At 43.0% G+C, this 24,287-nt stretch overlaps 1 protein-coding gene across 1 annotated transcript in view; it reads left to right on the forward strand.

Annotated features, from left to right (window-relative positions):
- The window catches only part of TRPM8 (transient receptor potential cation channel, subfamily M, member 8), a gene marked incomplete at its 3' end in the record, with an annotated part of 35,318 nt that extends 11,064 nt beyond the window's left edge, over window positions 1–24,254 (forward strand). Inside the window, exons 7-23 of the mRNA XM_009866992.1 lie at window positions 44–51; window positions 1,886–2,083; window positions 2,795–2,897; window positions 3,856–3,974; window positions 4,302–4,592; window positions 5,523–5,618; window positions 6,346–6,475; window positions 8,689–8,834; window positions 9,579–9,691; window positions 10,152–10,368; window positions 13,925–14,016; window positions 15,031–15,172; window positions 16,685–16,856; window positions 17,109–17,286; window positions 19,987–20,177; window positions 22,796–22,904; window positions 24,221–24,254. Of these exons, the coding sequence (XP_009865294.1) occupies window positions 44–51; window positions 1,886–2,083; window positions 2,795–2,897; window positions 3,856–3,974; window positions 4,302–4,592; window positions 5,523–5,618; window positions 6,346–6,475; window positions 8,689–8,834; window positions 9,579–9,691; window positions 10,152–10,368; window positions 13,925–14,016; window positions 15,031–15,172; window positions 16,685–16,856; window positions 17,109–17,286; window positions 19,987–20,177; window positions 22,796–22,904; window positions 24,221–24,254 (2,339 nt within the window). The remainder of the gene's footprint in view (window positions 1–43; window positions 52–1,885; window positions 2,084–2,794; window positions 2,898–3,855; window positions 3,975–4,301; window positions 4,593–5,522; window positions 5,619–6,345; window positions 6,476–8,688; window positions 8,835–9,578; window positions 9,692–10,151; window positions 10,369–13,924; window positions 14,017–15,030; window positions 15,173–16,684; window positions 16,857–17,108; window positions 17,287–19,986; window positions 20,178–22,795; window positions 22,905–24,220) is intronic.
- Window positions 24,255–24,287: the final 33 nt, after the last annotated feature.

Raw genomic sequence — 24,287 nt, forward strand, 5'->3', positions numbered from 1 at the left:
GAAAGAGACTCTGAAAGTAAGTTTTGCTTTTACTTATTTCCAGGTGTGACAGTAGGGACATCGCTCTAATATTTAAGACAGATTGCTCCACAAGCAACTTGATAGTCCTCTTATTTACTGAAGCTTGCCCAGCACTTGCTATAGAAAGACCTTGCTTGTAAGTGCTTTTAAGCTTGTGAAGTTTGTTTCAGTTAAAAAACCCCCAAAAGTGGCCCACGTGAGGAGAGTGTGACTGAGGGAGCAAAGGGACCTGGCACCAGGGGATTCAAAGTGAGGGGATGTGCAACCAGGCTGTATGGAAAAGGAGTGGTAGCGCTTGAGGATGAGGTGGCTCTGACCAACATCAAGAAGAGCAGCTGATGTAGCCTGGGCTGCAGGACCTTGAGAAAGAGCTGGGGAAGGAGCTGGAGTTTGCAAAAAGATAGGATGCAACGAAGAGAGTGAGTCAGTAAAACTGAAACAGAGTGATATTTATAATTGCTTCTTTTGAAGAGGTGATCTTGGTGCTGCCTGTTTTGACCAGAACTATGATGTTAATATTGTCTATTCAAACTATTTTGCTTGGTAGGATGACAAACAAAGTAAATTCAAAAACAGTCTCAGTTAGCACTTCATTGCTAATGTGACATGTTGAATCTCCTTTTAGCTCTAAATTGGCAATGTTTAAGAGAGGTTTTGGCTATCACTGAAAGAACTGTTTCCATATGCTATGCAGTATAGTTAGTTGGGCAGTCTTGTAGTTACACATATATTATGGAGAAACCTCAAATCCACTGTTAAGAAATTATAAATAACACAGACTTACTAGGTATCTAATCAGAATGAATAAAAACCTTGTTAAATCAAATGCTTATTTCCTAGGAAGAGGCTCCTCTGAAAAGTAACTGGATGATATTTCAGTTAAGGGTCCATGCCAGCCTCTTGGCTATTCATCCATGTTACTAGTGTACGGAGACATTCGTCTCTGCCTTCTTGCCCATTTGTAGGTGAAGCTGTGTGCTCAAGGAGTAAATTGAGTCTCTGATCAGTCCAAGGTGACACAGCAGGTCCCATGCTGTGGGCATCTGCCCTTGGTTTGCCTTGACCTTAGTGGTGTTGGCCAGGAAATACTCCCTCTTTCTCAGCTTCTGTCAGTGGTACAAGATGACAGGAATCAGCTTTAGCAGAGGAGAAGTAAAACTGTTTCAAGCTTCTGTTTTAAACTCCTAGTGATGCAAAACGTGTGTGTTAGCTGGACCCTTCTTAAGAAAACCCTTTTGACCTAGCTGGTAAGAAAAAATACCTTGCTTTTGTCACAGATCCACTATACAAGTGACAGGAGTGCCATGCTCCTGATTTTGATGACTGCAAGTTGATTTTTTTGTTCTCACAAAACTGTCTTTTCAGATAGTTAATAGATACTCTGTATTTCCAGTCATTGATGATAATTTGCATTGACTCCTTTTGTACGACTTGCTGGCAGACAGCTTATATTCTGGTGACTGTGTTCTCAGTGGAGATGACACAAATGAAATTAATGTCTCCCATTGTGGGCTTTGTGACAGGAGGGCTCATGGTCCTTCTTGCTGATCAGCTGTGTACGAGATTGCTGTGTGAGAAAGAACATAAGCAAATTTTCTGATCTGCTAATCAGTTCTAAGATTTGGCAGATAGTGATCTCTGTCCCTCAGTTTCTGTGGGGCTCTGTCATTAGATGAATGCTGTTTTAGAGACTTGTCATTGGTTTAAGTATTTGGGGGTAGTAACAAAAATACTGTTCTGGACCATGGTTTATGCTATTCTTGCCCAAGTCAGAGCTACAGTCTCTAGGCTTTCCTACTGAGTAGTAGGTTCTGGTAACACAGTCATGCTTCAAGTGATGACCTCTCCCTCTCTGGCTCCCTAGTCTATCAATGTGGCCATCAAGAGTAAGATTCCCTGTGTTGTGGTGGAAGGCTCTGGACGGATTGCGGACGTTATTGCTAGCTTGATGGAGGCAGAAGGCACTCTTGCTTCTTCATGTGTCAAGGAGAGCTTGCTCAGGTACCTACCTCGCACCATTTCAAGGCTCTCGGAAGAGGAGACTGAAAGCTGGATCAAATGGGTAAGTGTGTGCTACTGCAGCAAGCTGGCAAGGCTGGAAGTGGGAGAAGAGTAGAGGGACTAGGAGGTCAGGAGCAGCTAGTGACTTCTAAATCAGGGATGTTGCTAGCTGGTGATACCTGTAGGATGCGTGGGGCTCCTTGCCATGATATATCAATGATTCCTTGGATACAAACCAAGCACAGCTTCTGGGAAGTTTAAGCAGCTATTGTTTCTGGCAAGGCCTGAGTCAAATCCTAGTCAGAGCTTGGCAGAGTGTTCCCGCTCCTGCAGTCACCAATAGATTATTTGTTTTCTCTATGCTAGAATGAAAGTGACTTTATAAGACCTGATTATGTGCAAAGTTATCTCTTTTTTTGACAAAGCACAAGGAGATAGAGACTGTTCTCTAATAAACTGCTAAACATTTGTTTGAATTTGTGCTGTCAGAATCTGTTTTTTCCTTTATGAGTAGTTTCTAATTACTAAGATTATATCTTTTTGCTTGTAATGTTCTGCACAGGGAAATCACAGTTATTTGCTGTATGTTCAGAGGATAATTAATCTTGTACTTCGGTAACTTTAAAGTAAATCTTATTATCTACTATCTGGACTTGATTAAATTTTAGCTGTACATGGAAATGAGAAGCAGCAATTTCTTTTAAAGATACTGTAGGAGATCAACTACTAAACAGCTTAGATTGCTTTGAAATGGAACTTTTCCTTTTTGTAGATCAAAGAAGTCCTTGAGAACCCTCATTTACTGACAGTAATAAAAATAGAAGAAGCTGGAGATGAAATTGTGAGCAATGCCATTTCTTTTGCCCTGTACAAAGGCAAGTAATTGTTTTTTTCTTGGGTTTTACTGTTGTTTTCTTTGTTTGTTTTTGTTTTCGAAAAAGATGGCTATTTATTTTCTAGAACAGTGATCCTTAGAGCAGTGCCGTCTGTCTAGAGTCAAGCTCCTGCCACAGTGTGGGGTCTGTCTTCATCTCAAGTGGTGTGGGCAGGCCATGGCAGCATTATGGGATCTGTTAGCATGGGTGAGATCAAAATCCAGTCAAGATAGCTGGGAAGTTATTTAGCAGAGCTTGGGGAATGCTGGGATAGCACCTCAGAGAGTGGCATACAAGTATGCAATGCAACAGGGAGACAGGAAGCCAAGCAAAGGGTCTTTTCTGATTATACTGCAGAAGTGGATTGCTCCTGCAATGTAAATCAAGTATTTCTTGGTATATATGTGGACTGAAGAGGTTTGACTGGGATTCAGCAGCGGGAGAAGCATCCAGTTGCCTAACAGTCAATGTACAGGGTTGCTACCCAGTGACTTGCTACCATGGGTAATTCAGACCTGGGCTCCCCACTACTCTGGAGCAGAACTGGTACTCAGTGGGGGTTGCTGGGCTGACCTCATTTTCCCATCTGTGCACGGAGAAAGCCTGTGAACATTACAGCTTCTCATGACCCTTCCTGTGAAGGGCCCTGTCGTAAATCCTGTAGAATTTCTTTTGTGTGGAGGATGTGGAGGACACTGAGGAGTCTGAAGGTGATGTTGTGCTGATTTTGGCTGATAAGGTGCTCCTAGCAGCTTGTTTGTGGCCTATGTTGGACCATAAATATGTCTCCAAGCCTCCAGGGTCATCTAAACCCAATCAGGAAGATGCCCATGAGTCTGGGGAAAGACCCTTGATAGAGATCTTTTCAAGTACAGCGTGAAAAGCAGGGATGAAGAAGTGTGCCAGGCCGCTCTTTTGTCTCTGGTCTTTTGCCTAAAGGATTGTTCCTGCTCTGCAGCTTTCAGCACCAATGAACACGACAGAGATAACTGGAACGGGCAGCTGAAGCTGCTGCTGGAATGGAATCAGTTGGACCTGGCCAGTGATGAGATCTTCACCAATGACCGAAACTGGGAGGTACAAACTGCTTCTGAGTACAGTGACATGGGACGGGGGAGCAATGGGAAGAGAGCCACTGTCTTGGTGGCCCAACCGCTGTGATGATAAGTGAGAGTGTCTCTTCCTCCTTGCACTGACATCACTTATTGCAAAGTTTATCTGCCCATGCCAGGAGTACTCTAGGCCATCCAACAAAGGCAACTGCATACAGAAAAAACTGACTCTGATGAAACTATGACAGCACGAAGGAAGAAAAATGTGGCAGTTAGCCACGTGTGTCAGGCCTTGGGTAAGCTTTGTGTGTCTCACATGCTCCCTGTTATTTGCTTTTTCATTTCTTCGTAGTCTGCTGACCTGCAGGATGTCATGTTTACAGCCCTAGTGAAAGACAGGCCCAAATTTGTCCGTCTCTTCTTGGAAAATGGCTTGAATCTGAGGAAGTTCCTTACCACAGAGGTCCTTAGAGAGCTGTACACGAACAACTTCAGCAGCCTAGTGTTCAAGAACCTGCAGATTGCAAAGAACTCCTATAACGATGCACTCCTCACATTTGTGTGGAAGATGGTTGAGGACTTCCGAAGAGGTCTCAAAAGAGATGACAAAAATAGCAAGGATGAGATGGAGATACATCTTTCAGTGAGTGATCAGCTGTTTATTTCACTGTCCTGAAAGGAAAAAATACAAATTGTTTTGGTTCTGGTGTAGCAGGATTTGTTTTAACAGTCTCAGCCTTCTTTTGCATTTAACATAGTGCTCCATTTTACAAATGCATGTAAGGGTAATTTAATTACAAGAAAAATGGGAGACTTTTTATTTCACTGTCAGGTAAAACCAGATTTCTCACTTAGCACAGCATGGTAGGGCCAAACAAACATTGGATCCAGATCTGAGTTTCAAAACTGGAGCTCAGGCATCAGACAGGAAACTTATGAAATTGATCATTGACTTCAGAGATACGATGGAACACGTGTGAGCTTCAGGGGAAGTTTGATTTGAAAATGCTGGTTAGCTTTGAGAGTTTCCACCAAAGTTTGTGCCTCCTAAAAGTTCTAGTGCTCAGCGGTCATTTTGTGATGGCTTTGCCATTCCCGAGTGCTAATGCAAAGGAGATGGTAGTGTAGAAAATCTTCTCTGTTTAAGTTTTTGTGAAGTTCGTGGTCTTGCTTACACACAAAAGGCATATTGTTATAAAATTAGTATTCCTTTCAGATGATGTTAATCTGTGGTCTCTAAAGACAAAGGCAAGCTGTGGATGAGGCTATCTGAACTGCATGGGTTAAATCAGAAAGGGATTTTGACCTGGATGTCCATTAATGCCAGCTTTAGGAAAAAAAAGGAGGCTGATTCTTCCACACCAATTAGGAAAATATAAGGCTTTAATATCGATATAAAATATAACAACTTACATTAGTGTGTGGCAAGTGCCAGGTAGCCAGGAGGGAGAATCGGTGGGCAGGCTGTAAAAGGAAGAAAATACAAACACGGGAGAGTGGCAGGATAGGGCTTGTTTCAGCTGAAAACAGAGTGGTGAGCATAGGTCTGAGGAGTTGTTGCTCCTTCTTGCAGGATGAGTGTCCTATCACAAGGCACCCGTTGCAAGCTCTGTTTATTTGGTCAGTTCTTCAGAACAAGAAAGAGTTGTCTAAAGTCATTTGGGAGCAAGTAAGTTGAATTCTCCTTTCCTTCTCTTTGGTTTGTAGACATTTGAGGCTCTAGATCCTTCTTCATAGACAAAACCACTAGAGGTAATTGCTAGATGATTTTGTGGAATTAATGTTAATTTGAGTGGCATTAATATTAAAATCCACACCCAAACACACCCATTTTGTGTTTGGGTGTGGATTTCATACTTTCCTAATGCCATGTGTAAGTCAGTGGTCCGAGCTTGCATTTACCTATAGTTGTATGTTCTCACCTGTGTTCAAGCTTGGATGCCGAGTTCCCACCCACTCCACCATATGGATATGTTCTGATCCCAGGTATCTGATTGAAATCAATTTCTCATTTTGATTAGTGGTGATTGTATTAAGTACATAGTTCACAGGCTGTAAGTGTGAGGCTAAGGCAGGCAAAGCTAATGAATGCTCCTGCTCACCTCGGTCTTAATGTCCAAAGCGCACCTCGGTCTTAATATCCAAAGCTCACCTCGGTCTTAATGTCCAAAACAGAGCGCTTCTTGCTTGCGTGTGTAGATGTTTTGATCAGAACTCATTAGTGTAGTCTGGGCAGATCTGGGTACCTAACTGGTCCAGACTGGTGGACGGTGAAGATGGTAGTGTAGCTTATGACAGGGCAGACCCTCTTTTCTAAAAGAAGGGGGATAATGTTTTAAGTATATATCGCATTCCCTTCGCAGAGGGCTTTGCCTGACTTAACTCTATCTCCACAGACCAGAGGTTGCACTTTGGCAGCTCTTGGGGCCAGTAAGCTCCTAAAAAGCATGGCGAAGGTGAAGAATGACATAAATGCTGCTGGGGAGTCTGAGGAACTTGCTAATGAGTATGAGACAAGAGCAGTAGGTAAGTGCCTTCTTTAAGTCCTTTAGAAATTTAGTAGGAGGGGTCAGAGATCAGGAAATTATTTTCTTTCTTGGAATGTTACTTGTTATAATGATCTCCAGGTCTGGTGTGTACCAGTGATTGCATAGTGATGTTTTTGTTATGTGCAAAGCAAAAGTGATAACCCTGCTGGTTTTGTTCAGCAAAATGCAGTGCAAGACAGTTCATTCAGTTTGCCTGAAGTGCTACCCAAGAAATCCATCCTGAATTTTAGAGAAATGGCATCTCAAAAGGAAGTAGAAGGAATGCTTTATTTAGGAAATTGTATATCCAACATTAAATGCTTCCCTTCAATGCCAAATGTGTTTTCACTGCTTGGAAATCTCATCACACCATCTGTTCCCAGCGGAAACCCTGTGTCCTGTCTGAACAGATTGCCTCTGAAAGTGGGTGTTGAGGTTGGGTTTTATTTTTTGAATTGAGAATTCCTTTCATTGGGAAGAAAAACTTCCTAGCTGTCATGGCAAGGCTGAAGAAGAATGGTGCCCAGAAATAGAAAGGGGAATATAAAATAAGTTTTCTGCATGAGCGCTAGTAATATTCAGGTTGAAAAAAGCCGTCCTTCAAATTTTTCAGGAGTACTTTTAGGACATGGGAATAAATTGCAGTTAAAAGGTGGGTTGAATTCCTAAATTCTGAACTGCAAAATTGTTTACTTTCCTTATTCCGGTCCTGTCTTTGTTGATGGCATAGACAGTGGGATTAAGTGCACCCTCAACAAGTTTGCTGATGACACTGAGCTGTGTGGTGTGGTTGACACCCTGGAGGGAAGGGACCTTGCCAGCCCTGGGAGGTGAGCCCAAGCAAACATCATGAAATTCAACAAGGTCAACTGCAAAGTCCTGCACCTGGGTTAGGGCAATCCCACCCACAGATACAGGCTGGGCAATGAGTGGATTGAGAGCAACCCTGAAGAAAAGGACTTGGGGATGCTGTTGATGATGTGCTCAATGTGAGCCAGCAGTGTGCACTGGCAGCCCAAAAAGCCAACTGTATCTTGGGGTAGATCAAAAGAATTGTGGCCAGCAGGACGAGAGAGGTGATTCGCTGCCCCTCTGCTCTGGTGAGGCCCCTCCTGGAGTACTGCATCCAGCCCTGGAGCCTCCAACACAAGAAGGACATAGATCTTTTGGAGAGAGTCCAGAGGAGGCCACAAAATTGATCAAAGGGCTGGAACAGCTCTCCTGTGAGGACAGACTGAGAGAGCTGGGGTTATCCAGCCTGGAGAAGTGGCCTTCCAGTACCTGAAAGGGCTGCAGGAAAGCTAGGAGGAACTGTTTAACAAGGATGTGTGGTGAGAGGACAAGGGGCAATGGTTTTAAACTAGAGCAGGGTAGATTTAGATTAGACATTAGGAAGAAACTCTTTACTGTGAGGGTAGTGATCAGATTGTCCAGAGAATTTGTGAATGCCTCATCCCTGGAAGTGTTCAAGGCCAGGTTGGTCGTGGCTTTCAGCATCCCAGTCTGGTGAGAGGTGCCCCTGCCCATGGCAGGGGGTTGGAACTAGATGATCTTTATAGCTGGTGTGTTTTGTAAGAGACTGGATCACTCTCCAGGGCAGTTGTGCTCAGTCACAGATACACCAACAGAACTGCCTTTAAGTGGAAAAAATCCAGACCCGGGAAGAGAAATAATATTTCACTCTATGTGCATTGTTAGTGGAGAAAAAAGCCCAACAACCCTGTGGGCAGAATAAGATGCTTACGGCTCTTCTAAAATACCTGTGTTTGCAATGCACTTCATAGTGAAAAACCATCCGTGTTGTTTGATCCTACTGTTAATATGAGACTACTGAGACTGACTATAAATTGTTAGATCGGTACTAAATGGATCAAGAAAAGATTAGGCAGATATCACTTGAGGAGAAGTTCATATTCTTTACTCAGTATTTTTAGTGCACAGCCCAACTTAATGTTATCTCGGTGTGAGCTCGTGTAGTATTACAGTCTTCTGTCCAGACATGCATTCTGTACAAAAGCTTAATACGTGCAAGTGTGGTTGTAGAGCAAAGTTTCAACATCGTTTTATCATGCTGAAAATGTGGAAAGAGTTTTTTGTATCTACATGCTTTAATATTACAAATATGATACTTCAGAAGACAATTGCACCCAAGTCGGTGGGAAATTGAGCCTGAAGATGGAGCTCAGTGTGGGGCTGCCCTCTTTCCTCCAGAGCTCTTCACCGAGTGCTACAGCAGTGATGAAGATCTGGCTGAACAGCTGCTGACCTATTCCTGTGAAGCCTGGGGAGGGAGCAATTGTCTGGAACTAGCAGTGGAAGCTAAAGACCAGCAGTTCATTGCACAGCCAGGGGTGCAGGTAATGTCAGTGAAGGCACACAGATTACTTACTGTAACTCTTGTGATCTGGATAGCTTAAAAAAGGTGAATATTCTTGCTGTGCAAGTGCTACGTCCATGTGAACAGACCATGAAAGGCCAATGCTCAGTCACTATTCTGGTGGAAGTGAGATCCTCTGGGTGAGGTTTCCCAGCCCTGTGAGCACTGAGATTTGCACGGTGGCAGCATAGCTGTGTCCTCCAGCCGTGCTCACAGAACCCAGTGCCTGCAGTGCTGTGAGAGCATCCCAGAGAGCGCTGGCTGTGGCTGATGGGGGACCAGGTGTGTGGCTCCTCTTCTTGAAATAGGAGGTGGCTGATTTGCCCACAAATGCTCAGTCAAGAGGGGAAGACTTGATTTAGAGCTGTAAATCATAATGAGCTGGATGATAAAGACTGCCTGAAGTGACTTCTCCCTCGGCACAACTCCTGTGTATGCACAGTGTGGATGTATTGCCCAGCGTAAAGTGCCTTATGAATCAGGTCAAGTCCTGCTCAGCCTTGTTTTGAACTCCTCATTACACAGACTGGAGCATGGCTGGGCTAAGGAACCAGCACACTGTTAACGAATACACAAAGTTTCCTGTATTGTTGAAACAGGAAACCCAGTTATTTTGATTGAAATGTCCTGGCATTTTTTTTTACTAAATCAAATGTCTTTGAATATCAATAGGTTATTTTGTTGCTGTTAGAACCAATTAAGGTTATTTTCTTCTTCCCTGCAGAATTTCCTTTCCAAACAGTGGTATGGAGAGATTTCAAGAGATACTAAGAACTGGAAGATTTTACTGTGTCTGTTCTTCTTCCCTTTAATAGGCTGTGGTTTCATCTCATTCAGGTAATCAACTGGCTTCTCATTAGCAAAAGCAAAACAAGTCAATTAATCATAGAATCATAGGGCAATTCAAGCTGGAAGGGACCCGTGGAGATCATCCAGTCCAATGTCCTGTTCAAAGCAAGGTCAGTTAGAGCAGGTGGTGCAGGACTGTGTTTTGAGTATCTCCAAGGATGGAGGCTCCACAACCACTCTAGGGAACCTGTTCCAGTGTTTGGTCACTCTCAAATAAAGATATCTAATGGCTGAATAAGCTTTTGACAGATCATGTCCTCACTTTGACTTGGAGTTAAGATATGCCAATTCACTTGTGTACCTGAAGTCAATGGATGCAGAATGGCATCACCTTTAATATCCTGTGCTAGACTTTGCACATTTCTGATTTTTACTTTGATGAAGAGCAGAAATGTTTCCAGGCATAACAGCTATGCTTTGAGACCTGTTCTCCCTTTTAATTCCTCAGGAAAAAGCCTGTGGAGAAGAGTAAGAAACTCTTCCTGTATTATGTGTCTTTCTTCACCTCCCCCTTTGTCGTCTTCTCCTGGACCGTCATCTTCTACATTGCCTTCCTATTGCTCTTCGCCTACGTGTTGCTTATGGATTTCCAGAAAGAACCTACCGTCCTGGAGATATTCCTTTACGTGCTGGTCTTCATTCTGCTTTGTGATGAAGTGAGACAAGTAGGCAGCGCTTGCAAACCAAAAATGCTTAGTGCTAGATTAAAAGCCTTTGTTTTTTTTCCCCTCCTAGTAGTGTATGGCTGTGCAGGCTGCTTCTAAGTTACAGGGGAACCGCTTCTTGGGAAATATGTTCAGGCAACTCAAGGCACAATGAATACAATTCCACTCCTTGATCTTGAATTCCTACCTGTGCTTGAAAGGCTGCAGTGTCCCTGCAACAAGAGGAATGTGTATTGACTTTGAGGCTGCGTGGATAAGCTGATGCTACTGGGGATATTTCTCAGGAATGCTTGGCTTGGATTGCCGAAGTAGAGAATAGGAGGTTAGATTTACTGCATTTATCTGTGTGCATTAACTCAAGATTAAGTAATTCCTGCCTCTCTTCTCCACATCCTGCCTTGATGTCCTCCCTCCCCTTTTTTTTTAACCAATGAGCAGCATGTCATTATATATTTTCCCATTTTCTTTTAATCATAAATACAGTTTTGGCTAGTTTCACAGTCCCAAGGACCAGCTTTGGACTGCCTGCATTGCTTGCGCTGGTGTCTGCGAACAGCACATGGGGCTGCCTTTATAGCCAGCTGCACAGCTGATATTCATCTCACTTCATACGTTAAGGGCACCTATGAAATATGTTGGGTTTCAGGTGAGCTGGTCTCTACTAGTTGGTGTTCAGCATACCGGGAAGATGCTGGGGGAATTGGAAGAGAAATGGGTGTGTGGTTTCACTGCAGTGCTGCTTTCTGATTGTCCTGTATGGCATTGGTCTCTGCATGAGTGTTTGTGGGTGATCGGCTGGGTCAGACCACTGTGTAATAACATTTCTAACATAAGCTCAAATGACATTGCTTTAATGTTGATGTTGCTGTGCTTAACATGCTGTGTGGTCTTCTTTTCCTTTTTAGTAGTCAAGGTGCTGTACCCTGTTTAAGGCAACTTTACTAGCTAAGGAAAATGGGAGAAAAGAAAAAGATTCTGTTGCAATGAAAACCCTAATTGGAGCATTTGTTTCTGCCGATTTAGATTCTGGTGTTTCTGGACCTGTCCTTGCACTTCCCGTGTGTACCCAGCAAAAGTCCTGGGGAGAGTCTTAGGGATGGAAACTTTTTTTCCTACCAATGTTGCTATTTCTCGCTGCCCTGAGCAGGTGGAACAGCTTCAGATCCCAGTAATCCCACTAATAGCTAGAGGCCAGAGCATTCCCACATTGATTGTGGGAATGGAGGCAGCTAACACAGAGACTTTACCAAAGATTTAAAGTTATCTTAAGCCTAGCTTCAAACCTGTTTTTCTAAGGAGCAGAGTGCAGAGCAGCATCCCAATCCTCAAGCTTCTCAGGAAACTGTCACCCTGGCATCTTCCAACATAGGTTGTGTGTGCACAGTCAAAATAATATCTTTGTCCTTAACATTTAAAGAAAAGGTTTTGGTTTTACATCAAAGGAAAAGTAAGAGTAACATTGCCTGTGGTCCCACTGTAGCTGCTGCAGTCAGATAACTAGTTTTGGGGAGAAACCAGCCCTCTCATTAGAGTGATGGGTCTGTGCAAGTGACAGGTACTAGACATTGCTCCAGATTCAAAGCAGATTGTTTCACTGTTCAAGAGAACTAAGCTGTAAGCCACTGGTTAAGCCCTATTTTCACATCTGATGGTCCTAGAGATTTTTAACTAGCCAGAGCTACTTTCTCATATCCCCTTTAGAGCTGTCATGGCAATAGTCAGAATGGAGGTGCCTTTTTCCTGCCATCTTCTTAGCCACATGAATCCAGCCTCCAGCCAGGTGAGTGGGTAGACTCTTGGGGTCTGCAGGAAAACCCACTTTTCTCAAAGGAAGAAGGAATCCAAACAGAACCTCCATGCACATTAACTCTTAGCAGTGGGAATGGCTTGATATTTGAAGGACTGAACTGAATTGCAGTCTCGGTCATTCTCACTTGTTTACATCTGCCTGCCTCTGTTTTCTCTGTTTCTGCTTTAGACCAAAACCTGTTTCCTTTCCTCCACCCACAGTTATGCCCTTGATAGGAGAGGCATCAGACTTAAACCTGCTGCATTTAATACAGCTGTGGTACAGTGATATGCTTATTGCTTTGTGAAAGGTGTTTGGACTGTATGTGTCTGGCTGTTCATGTAAAACACCACTTCACTGTCATGTATAGCAAGATAACTTACGTTTTAGGGAGTTACTAGACAGAGAGAACCTAATGTCATGGATGTCAGACATGCTGTCCCCATTAAGTGCACAGCCTTTGGTACCTTAAATAGTAAGGATGGTGTTTGTGGGTCCCAAGATGCTGAAATAGCATCTGGTAATACCTTGAGCCCAATGCTCTTGTAGCTGCCACAACTGTCCATCTTCAGGAATGTGAAGAAAATGCAACAGTTGTGCAACTGGAATAGCAAAGAGGTGTTCCCTACTTACAGCTTCTTCTGCATTTAGAAGGAAATTACTCTCAATCTCTGTTTCCCATAAAAGTGCTGACAGCAGAATTGCCTTCCTTGGATATGCCAGTTACAGAGAGATGAATTGATCAGTACTCTACTAGTCTTTGATTATTTAAATGCAAATTAGAAAAAGTTATGATCAGGGTCTCAGTCTATTTCTTCAGGCCGGGTGGAGATTTCTCCTGGTTAAGCTACTTGTCCTAATGAGTCACCTCTGAATTACATCCAAAAGTGGGTTCTTGCACAAATTTTGGATCCAGGGTGCAGTACCAGTCAATCTGGGAATGGGCAGAGATTCCCACTAGAATTGCAATTCAGAAATAGAGTGCCAGATAGTTAAAAGAATAAATTAAATCTGCATCTTTGATCAAAAACATATCTGTAGCCAGGAACAGATTACTGAATGAGCTCTGTGAAGAAAGAGAAGCCAGAATACTTCACCTGCCCCTAAAGAGTGATGTGTCTGCCTCCTCTCAGTGTTTCTTCTGCTCGTGATGGGTCACACCAAGACTCCTCTTACCCATTTGGCAGCAGCTTTGCTAGAGCATACCTTGATCTACCGTGAGGTCCTTTGGCAGCATGTGTATACACGTGTGAGCCCGAAGTACATAAATCTTAGTTCTTGTCGGGACTGTTCCTTTCTCTTCCCAAGCACAAGGACCTATGTAATTGAGTTACGTCCTTGGAGCACAGCACCCAGCGCTGTGGTGCAATGTTTGTGTCACTGATGTGCTTAACTGGTCCCAGTGCGTGACCGTTAGCTTAGGACATCTTGACTGCAAGAGAAAATGTGATAAGGAGCTCCAAACAGAAAATTTTGACCCATAGTCCTGTTGGAAGTTAACCGTAAAATGGTGTTGCTGGTAATTTCTGGCACCGATGGATATATTAAAACCCCTCTTTTGGGGGGGAAATTCAAAGCAACCTGAATTCTGGTGTACCTATTATATGTGACAAAAAAATCAATTGGGCAAAGCAACAATCCTTACCATTATGGTGAGTGGAATATTTACTGATGAGGCCGTCCAGTGGGGAGGGCAAGATGAATGAGCAACCCACGTCACTGGCCAGTGCTATGTGGTGGTTACTTTCTGCTCTTTTTCCTTCCCAGTGGTACATGAATGGCAGTAAGTATTTCTCAGATCTGTGGAATGTTATGGATACGCTAGCAATCTTCTACTTCATAGCAGGAATTGTGTTCAGGTGAGTAGTATCTTTTTTTGTGGCCATATTGTGGCTTTGATTCCTTTCTGGGCTTTGACTACAGCCTGTAATGAGATTTTGGGAAACATGCTTGCGAAACTCCCTGTTCTTTATGAAGACCTCAAATACTGCCAAATCTTGACTCTCTATCTGCAAAAACGAATAAAAGAATAATGTGATTAGGGAACATTTGCATGCAATATTTTATCTTTTTGGTTTAATTTATCTCTGGAGTCAGAGGTAGGTTTTCTGAACTCAGATCTTTCTGGGCCAGCAGGACAACCCTTCTTAATGTGTAAGTTTGGATGAGCATGTTTAAAAGATGATGATTGAAACAGGCTTAGGTTTCATGGCAGTGTCATGAAACTGGGTGTATAGAGTGTATCACACAAGGTTGCATGGTAAGATGGTTTATATCTCAGAGAGTCAGAAGTTCTTTGGGTTTTTCCCTGGCTCCTATTACTGACTATTTATTATGGTAATCTGCACTCTTTGAGCTTTAGTGTGTGGTGTTTGAGGGGACTTTAATTGTACCCGCAGTAGTTTAACCAAATGCCATTAGCTCACATGAGCCGTTCTACATGAATGGGTGAGTTAACAACCACGACAAAGAAATGCTGGAAACACATTTTACAGTGTAATCGTTCAGTCAGTTGTAACTTAGTTCTTGTTGCCTCAGTGCAGCAGAGCAGTCATTGCACTGATGTTTTTGGAGGGTGGTGGCAATAGGTAAAAGATTTCCTTGCTGTTAGTAGGTTTAGAGGGGAAGATGAGACACGGCAGTGACATAGCTAAGATAGGACGGATGTAAATGAGGTGTGCATAAAAAACAGTTCTGCTGCCTGTCATCAGGTGGGAGTGGGTGGGAGAGAGCATGGGGGCCTGGATAGCTGCTCTCTGCTTTCCAGTTCCTCACTTTTTCACTCCCTATTTCAGTGTTTCATTGTATTTTTACCTAACTTCTGCATGCTTTACCCGACGTTTCTCTTGATTTTCTTTTACTGTCTCTATCAGGCTTCACTCATCTGATGAAAGCTCTTGGTATTCTGGGAGAGTCATATTCTGTTTGGACTACATAGTTTTTACTCTGAGGCTGATCCATATTTTCACAGTTAGCAGGAATCTAGGACCCAAAATTATTATGCTGCAGAGGATGGTAAGATTCTGGCAGCTATTCAAGAGAGTCTAAATAAATTATGTGATGCCTTGTTTTTCCTTAAGAGTGAAAATCACCACTGTTCTGATGATGGCAGCAAGTTCTCCTCTTAAATCTGCTAAACAGGATTAATTAAGATTTAAATAGGACCTAATTAAGAGCACGGCCTCTTTCTCTCCCTCTGCACAGGGGGAGAATAGAGATCAGGCTGAAGAACACAAGAGGAAATTTGCTTCCTGGTAGCTTTTGTCTTATGTGTCTCAAATGTTTCACTGGTATATTGCATTACTCTTGTCACTCACACAAGCAACAAGACAGTGACAGTAAATGGTGTATGAGGAGGATTTCTGTCTTCCACTGCATCCATCACACAAGTAACTGTAGAAGCGAGTGGCCTTGGCTGGTTCTGTCCTTTGGAGGGGGTGTTTGCTAGCAGACTGGGAAAGGCAACAGGAGGATAACCCAATTCAATGTGTTGCAGATATGGCTTTGTATAGGTACGGGAGAACTGAGGTATGTCTGCTTGAGTCTTCCTTCCAGTGACACCTCTGCACACACACACACACACAAGTATGCTCCAAAGAAAAGAGATTTGAAGTTTATGGGGGCATTTCGGGAATGACACTCAAAGGGCACATGAAGTGACTATTGCTAGATGTTCTTAGGAGATGTTTTCCCTGTCTTTCTGCACTTCTGTAGTGATTGGGTTGTCTTATGCCATAGCAGAGGATTGGCATATATGAAATTTAAAAAACAGCTGTGTGGTAACACTAGGAGTAACAGTGTGATCTGCAGCTTACCCAGAAAGCCTTTGTTTTGTCACTGCTGCTGAGCTGGAGTCTAGAGATTACCTGGTCCTAGAGTGCCTTATGAGGGGGAAGCAACAACACAGGATTGTTTGGCCTTCTTCAAAAGGGATGAGGTTTTGAGTAATAAAAAGGTGCTTGGGGTTAGTAGGAGGGCAAATCTTGGTGGAGGTGGGTCTGCACCAAATTGGGAACCTCAGCTGGGTTATTACCAGTCTTCAGTTATCTGTATGTTTCTGAGAGAGAAATTGATGAAGCTGTTAGAGCATCTAGACTGTAAATGCTGGTTTGAAGCCATCCCGGGAGGCATTTTCAGAAGCGTTGGCTGCTCTCGCCTGACACTCAGCACAGGGTCTGCAGCTACAGTTGTTGCATAAATAGTGGTTGCGTGTGGATCTGGCTTTTGTGGGTGGACTTCGTCTGATGCCAAGGGAATATCCAGTATTCTGAAATGTGCCTTGGTTTTATGGATGCTTAAACATTGTTGAAGTTCCTTGAGTGGGAACAATCAATTATTTGAGTGTATGTTAGTGACTGTAACTTCATGGAACAGTGATCTGAAAAAGTTAATTAAAATGCTCCTGACTTTTGTAGGCTTTTCTAATATTTGTTCCCCATCCAAACATCAAATCAGAGCAAAAAAAGCCACATATGAGTTGCAAAAGGCATGCAGTGGGGCACTGATACATTTGTTGTCCTTTTTCAGATGATAGATGTCTTCTTCTTCCTCTTCCTCTTTGCTGTGTGGATGGTGGCCTTTGGTGTGGCCAGGCAAGGCATCCTGAGGAAGAACGAGCACCGCTGGGAGTGGATATTTCGATCTGTCATCTATGAGCCATACCTGGCGATGTTTGGCCAGTACCCTGATGATGTTGACGGTACCTGTTTTCTGTGGGAAAGCTCTCCTGGGTGGGTGGGAGGCTCTGTCCTTTCAATGGTTGCCCAGTCCTGTTTTGACCCCTCTCTTCCAAGCAGCAACAAGGCAAGGCTTTATGTCTGATGGAGAGGTGGGGAAGGAGGAGGCCACACGTGTTGTGGTCAGTGGCGGCACTTGGGCCTGGACCCCACTGATCTGCAAGTGAAGGAGAGGGAGAGGGTTCACTGTTTGCCCTCTTTCTCACTCTCTTGAGGTACCACCTACAACTTCGACCGCTGCACCTTTTCTGGGAACGAGTCCAAGCCCTTGTGCGTGGAATTGGATGCCAACAACCAACCCCGCTTCCCAGAGTGGATTACCATTCCTCTTGTTTGCATTTACATGCTCTCAACTAACATCCTCCTTGTGAACCTGCTCGTGGCCATGTTTGGGTAGGTGCTAAAGGAGCGATCACTTGCTTGTGATCTCTGTGTCGATATCGCTCTGAGAAAGGCAATGAAGTCCTGGAAAATGGCATGAAGCCAGCTCTTGGGAGACTCTGCCTGTGTCTTTTGCAGAGGAATTGCTGGGAGTAGTCTGGACAGGTTTCCCAGCTTCAGACAGACCTGGTGGTGTGGGAAGGTGAACAAAGGCAAGGTTATTCAGCATTTCTCACAGCACTCTGATCAAAACTTGTACAGTGTCCTAGGGGTGGATTGCTGCCTGTCCTTTTACTACTTCTCTAAGCGTCGTTTGCAGGCTGGACTTAGTACAAATGCCTGTGGTTCACACAGAGGGTGATAGCTGGTCAGTGCTTTACCGAGTATGAGTTATGGCACAACTGACCTTGCAGGACTGAATAAAAGAGTTATTACTGCAGTTCTTTCATGACATTCTGGTTTTATTAACCAGAACTGCTGTGTGGAGATGATGGGTGTGTTACTGCTCTGGTGGACCTGCTATTTATTCTTCTGACTTATACCACAGGCAATGGGCCGCATCTCCTTGGGACGTACAAAAGGACTTTGTCTTGGAAAATGCCATTGCCTCTGTTTTTAAATGGGAATTTATCTGTATGCGAGTGTACCAGTCAGGAGGCTTATTCTGGCATCTTGTGAGGTGTTACATCATGCAGGTGAATCTGACACCTGAAATGTGGTACTGACTAGATCACGTAGCCAGCACTGATTTGTCAAATAAAAACGGTTACTGTTGGGCACATTATGAAATATGTGTTGACTACATTGGGACCAGCCACAGCAAACCATTACTGGTCCTCAGGTAAGAGCGTCCTAAGCTTCTTTCTGAAAGTTTACACTGATAGCCGTGACAGAGTATTTGGTTAATAATGGGAAGTTCTTCATGTCAGACTTGAGGAGTGTGTGGTTCTCCTGTCTCACTTCTGAACTGCGGTGCAGCTGGATCAGCGCTGTGGCTCCGTTCTCTTTCCTATTCCTGCTTCCTTTCTCCTTTACACTCCTTGCAGCCTGACAAAAATACCTACAACCGCTGGGCTCATTCTTGAGGTCCACTGTGTTTATTTTTGCGTGTTTTGATGGTTCTTCGACAGTGACAGACTTGGAAGGAATTTGCTTTGGCAACAAGAGTATTTACAGGAACTGCTTAAGCACTCTTGGTTTGCCTCAAGAAGATCTCCCTTCTGAATGCCAATGCAAATTTTTCCTGGCCTGAGATGGATTAGTGTGATGAGTTGAGAACATCTCAGCTTTGGGATCTGCTCTTGCCTCTGCTTTCAACCTTATTTCCCACACTGAGCTGGACTCCAAAGACAGTCAGAAATGTGATTTTTGGCAAGGCAGCTAGCACTAATGTGGCATATCTTTCACTATACCTATGTTTTCCTAACCTGCACAGAATCTGGGGACAGAAGACAAAGCTTACTAGAAAGGGTAAAAGCCTCTCACATTAATAAAGCTGTAAGGCAGCTCTACCCTAGAAGCCCTTGATATTCATTAGAACACTTATTTTAACAGCACCTAGTGGTAAATGCTCTTATTTATACAGTGATGCCAGTAAAAACCTAGTTTTTGCCAGTTCAGCTGATTGTATAGAAGGACCCAGCCTGAAATCTCTAGCGACACTCTCAGAGCTTTGCATAGTTCATTTTAACAATAGAGTGAACAACTTAATCAAGCAGGGCTGCTGGATTGCACTGAAGTCAGGAAGCCTGGTGGGCAAACAGCAATCCCAGATGTTTTTTATTCATTCAGTTAGAGGTGTGTGGAATCTGTGATGGCTTCTCCTGTGACTAGTGTGTACATCGTATTTGTCAATCTTTAATAATACTAGTGTGTATTAGATACTAGTCCCATCAGTGTCTCTATATGTTGTAATTACAAATACATGTTGATTTTAACAACAAATAATCTTTTCCTTTGTATCCAGTATTAGCTGAAAAGGGTAGATACTGTATTTTTTAGATACTTCTGAAATTCAGTGTAAAACAGAAGATAATTTCTGCCAGGTGAAGGTTTAGCTTGTCTTGTGGAAGCGTCCGTTAGAATCTCAACACAGGCATTTTGGAAGCTTCCATCTGCCATTTAATGTCAGCAATAAAAGGTCAGATCGTCTGTGAGCTGTTTGCTCTTGTGGTTGTTGCTTTGCTGGGTTCATACAGCGCTTAGTACAATAGCTTTGATCCATGCCTGCAGCATTCTTACTGCTTCCCCTAAAAATCTCAGGAGCTTATAATTTTTTGTAAAGCTCTATTTTTAGGTATGTGGGGTTTTTTTGCTTGGAAAGAAGTTAGGTGATGAATTAATGATACACAGCATCTTGCAAAGAAGCATTCTGTTCTCATGTGTCTAGGTTGGAAGAAAATTGCCTGGAGCTAACGTAGTGAAAGTATGGGGCATATTTTCTCCCTCTTCCTAATTTTTAAATTTTTTTTCCTATTTTTTTATTTTACTTGTAAATTCCTGTTGTTTTTTCTCTGCTGTTTTAGTCCCTCCCATTTTCAAGTTTCGTTTTAAAAAGAACTGACTCAATAAACTCCTAATCAGTAAAAATTAACAGCTCCAAGATGACTTTACAAAGATGTGCCCTGATGTAATAAAGAGAAATGCTGTCTCTGATTGAGAATCTGGTGAATAACTAATGCTGTGTGTATTTTCTCTTTCTTTGCCCGTTAGTTACACAGTTGGGTCAGTACAAGAGAACAATGACCAGGTGTGGAAGTTCCAGCGTTACTTCTTGGTCCAAGAATATTGCAGTCGCTTGACTATTCCCTTCCCTTTCGTCATCTTTGCCTACATATTCATGGTGATGAGGAAGTGTTTCAAATGCTGCTGTAAGAAAGAAAGTAAAGAGCCATCTATTTGTTGTGAGTTGGATTACTCCTTACTCCTTGCATGTCCGCTCTGTGGCAGGTGCATTGCAACTCCTCCATTAGGGTTTTGGTGGGAAATTTTCAAGGGCAATCTCTGTCAAACGCAAATCCTCTATGGTGCTGGAAATCTCTTCACTAAGATTTGAAGCCAAGTCCCTGGCTGCTTCTCAGACATAATCTTCCTTCAGTACTCAAGGTGCACTCTCTCTGGAATGTGGGGATTTATACCCCTAACTCCCAGTGCTAAAACTCCAGCTGAGCATTGTTGTGATGTCTGGTCCCTAATAGCTTGGTTTTTGTCTGATTAGAGAGTTTTTGTGTTCTACTGTGAGACCTGCTCTATTTGAGTACTGTGCAGTTATCCAGTGCTTTCTTGCTCAAGCCATTTTGAGGCAGAATTACCTCATGTATGCAAATCAGTTAAGTCTTCAAATTAATCCTATTAGTTTAGGGCTGCCTATGCTGCTTTGTAGCATTGAAAGGCTTGGGGTTTTTTTTTGTATTGGAGCACTGAATAAATTCATCCAGAGCCTGCAGCAGCTGAAAGTCATCTTCATGCATTTCTGCATGGAAAATGTAAACCATTCCATTTGCCATTAACATCTGGTAGCACGTCCCTCCTGCACTGTCACCCAGTGACAGAGATCACAGGATCACAGAATGTTAGGGGTTGGAAGGGAAGATCGTGTAGTCCAACCCCCCACCAGAGCAGGATCACCTGGGGTAGAACACACAAGAACACCTCCAGGCAGGATGTCTCTAGAGACGGAGACTCCACAACCTCGCTGGGCAGCCTATTCTGGTGCTCTGTTACTCTCGCAGTAAAGAACTATTTCTCTATGTTTAGCTTGAACCTCCTGTTTTCCTGTTTGTGACCATTTCCCTTTGATCTGTCACTGGACACCACTGAGAAGAGTCTGGCCCCATCTTCCTGACACCCACCCTTTAGATATTCATAAGCATTGATGAGATTCCCCTCAGCCTCCTCCTCTCCAAGCTAAACAGACCCAGCTCTCTCAGCCTTTTCTCTTATCTTTGTGACTCTACCTTCTGGAGTTGCATTTCTCTTTACCTTTCCACTCCAGTCTCCCAGCAAATACAGCTAGTAGCTGCTAGGCCAGCCTAATAGAGGGCAGTATCCTTCAGAGGCTCTTCTGTCTGCTGTGACTGAAAGAGAATAGTCTCCTGGCCCTCAGGGCTTCGCCAAATGGGCAAAAATGCAGGAGTGGCTGAGTCAGTCCTCTAGCTATTTCCCCTTTATTTACTCTGTCAGAGGGCACAGATATGAATGGTTTTAACATGGTTTTTCCCCAACAAATGGAGTGTTTTCTCTTTTTTTTTTTTTAAAGTGTCATTCAGCAGCAGATGAGAGAAGATAAGTTGAGTTAATTGACAGACTTATTCCCATCCATCAGCAAGCTGGTTGTTGCCCTGCAGCACAGTCTGGATTTGTTATTAATTTAGGAGAAAGATGCTTGCTTTGGGGTGTGCAATTCCTTAGTCATGACTTAATCAGTTGAGTTAATTGACAGACTTATTCCCATCCATCAGCAACCTGGTTGTTGCCCTGCAGCAGTCTGGATTTGTTATTAATTTAGGAGAAAGATGCTTGCTTTGGGGTGTGCAATTCCTTAGCACTGACTAAATCATTTTGTCTGTCCAAATCGCTCTTTAATTTCCTTTTTGGGCAGGTTGTTTAATGGCAGATATTTCTGCCTGAGTGATGTGCAGTTGATGTTGCAGTTGTAAAAGCAAATGGAAGAATTAATTAGAGCCAGAATATCATTGTGGCTGAGCTGGTGACAGGAGCTGAGAACTGCATGGAGAAAGCCCACTAATGTGTTGACTGTTGCAAAATCCTGGCTTCCCCACTTTAATTCTTATGGAAATGGTTTGGACTTGGGTACTTAAATGCTTGTTGGTATCTGGAAGAACAACTGAGGCTGTGTGAAGTGAGAGGGGCACTGGGAGATTTCAGTTGTTTGTCAGCTGTGGGCTTCTTTTGTCTCAGCTAACTTTTCTATTTTTTTGAATTATACCCCATATGGTTTGTGCTGTCCTGCTGGAACAGGATAAAATGCAGAAGTATTATCCTGGAGAACTTTGCCTCAGAATGATTTGTCCAGTGTCACTCTAATTTACAGGATCAACAGATGATTTTTAAAGAAGACAATGCTTCATCATTTTGAAATGTTCAATAAGTCATACAACATGGTTCTTAACACGTTACTCTTAATAATCCAATATGGGATAATATAGAAACAAATGGAAAACTCAAACCCAGATAGGAGCTTTCTGGAATGTCCTGTGCCTGTTGAAGTGGCTGCCATGTCACAAAGCTTTTCTGTTTAGCAAGCCTCAAAAAATTACAGGAAGACTTTTGTGGAGCTTATTAGGTTTTATGTGTTTGCCAGGAGCATACAGTAAAATGCATTCATGCCATGTTTATCAGAGCTATGTCACAGGTGGGAAGTGAGGCTGTGAGTGCTCTGTGTGAAAAGGGAATCATTCAGCCTCCGAATGCAAGCACTCACTCAGCCTTTTTGCATCTTAGCATTGAAGGACAAATGACCTGAACCTAGTGTTGTTGTTTCTCTTCACATGTTTCCCAGGCTCAAAAAATGAGGACAATGAAATTCTGGCATGGGAAGCCGTCATGAAGGAAAATTATCTTGTCAAAATCAATACCAAAGCAAATGATTCATCGGACTACCCTTCTTTGTCTTCACTGTCTTAGCTTTCTGTTGAATATTTTTAGTGAAGGCAAGTTTTCAGCAGCCCTCAATGTTTACAAGCTAATGAGAGATAAATAAACTCAGCATAAACATGCCTTTTTAATTTTTAAGTAAAATTATGACTTTTTTGTCCGCTGCTGCAGACTGTCTTCAAAAATACTTGACTTGGTCTGTAAAATGCTGATGGCAATATTGCAAGGGTTATAGAGGCATATTATACACACAGTATCTGGGTGAATGTATTAAACACACTTATTCCAAATGTCTGTCAGAGTATTTATCATATGATTTCACCCTTCTCCACCTGAGTCTGTTTTTCCACCAGAGGAGAAAATGTTGACTTTCTCTAGTGTTTTGAGATCTGATTGTGGACAGCAGTGCTCTAGCTGTTTAGTTTTGTAACTTTATGCAGTTCACAGAGAAAACTTAGTGTTAGACCTGGAATACCAAGCATTTGCGTGGCATCAGTCTATATGGAGGTCTGTATTTAATAGCGTGAGTAGGAAAGATCTCTGGATAGCGTCCAAGATGCTATTTGGAATGATGGTATTTGAGGGGTGGTGACTTGGACTACACTACTCTTCCTTGTCTGCCAGGTCATGACACTTCATCTTTGGGATCTATCGTAGTGTTTTCAGAATAATACTGTAAGAGAAAAGAGAAATATAAAGAAAAATAGAAAAGAGCACCAGCACCCTACTGTTTATGATGGCTTAATTTTTGTGGCTAGCTTCCAGCAGCTTTGAGTATTTCCCTAAATCAAATGGAAAGGAAGAGCTCGTAAGAATGGGCAGGAAAGACCAGACTCTTCATGTCCTTCTGACCCTGCTGCCCACAAGTGTTTATGTTAAGACTATCCAGATGCCCTTGGTGTTGGATAAGAGGCCAAACAAATACCAAAAAATAGCTTTTATATTGGAAGCAGAAGTGTCTCAACAAGGAAAATGGCATAGCGCAGCACTAACAGTAATTCTTATGCTAGTTAATATATTTGTAATAAACGCAATGGCAATCCACCTGCAGCCCTGCCTTTTTGGGAGGATGAAGCCAACGTGGCAGGTGTTCCCAAGCAGAGCTGACTGCAGACGTTCTGTTAACATACAGGCAAACAAGGCAGTCTTCGGACAAATCCCCATTCTAATTGCCTTAGCTCCAGCCTTTGGCCAAAGAAGAGGACTACATCTCGTAGCTCCAGAGAGACTTCTGCAAAAGCAGTTCTGCGGTTTTGCAAAGGGGGGAGAGGATTTAGCCAAGACTTCTCTAATACCTGGACTCAGCTCGCTCTTCTCTTTCTGCTTTCAGGATGGTGCATCGATTTAGACAACTGGATGCAAAGGTACTTGTATTTCAGACTGCTCTGGGGATGTGC

Source organism: Apaloderma vittatum, unplaced genomic scaffold (assembly GCF_000703405.1).
Source record: "Apaloderma vittatum isolate BGI_N311 unplaced genomic scaffold, ASM70340v1 scaffold2803, whole genome shotgun sequence".
Lineage (NCBI taxonomy): Eukaryota > Metazoa > Chordata > Aves > Trogoniformes > Trogonidae > Apaloderma > Apaloderma vittatum.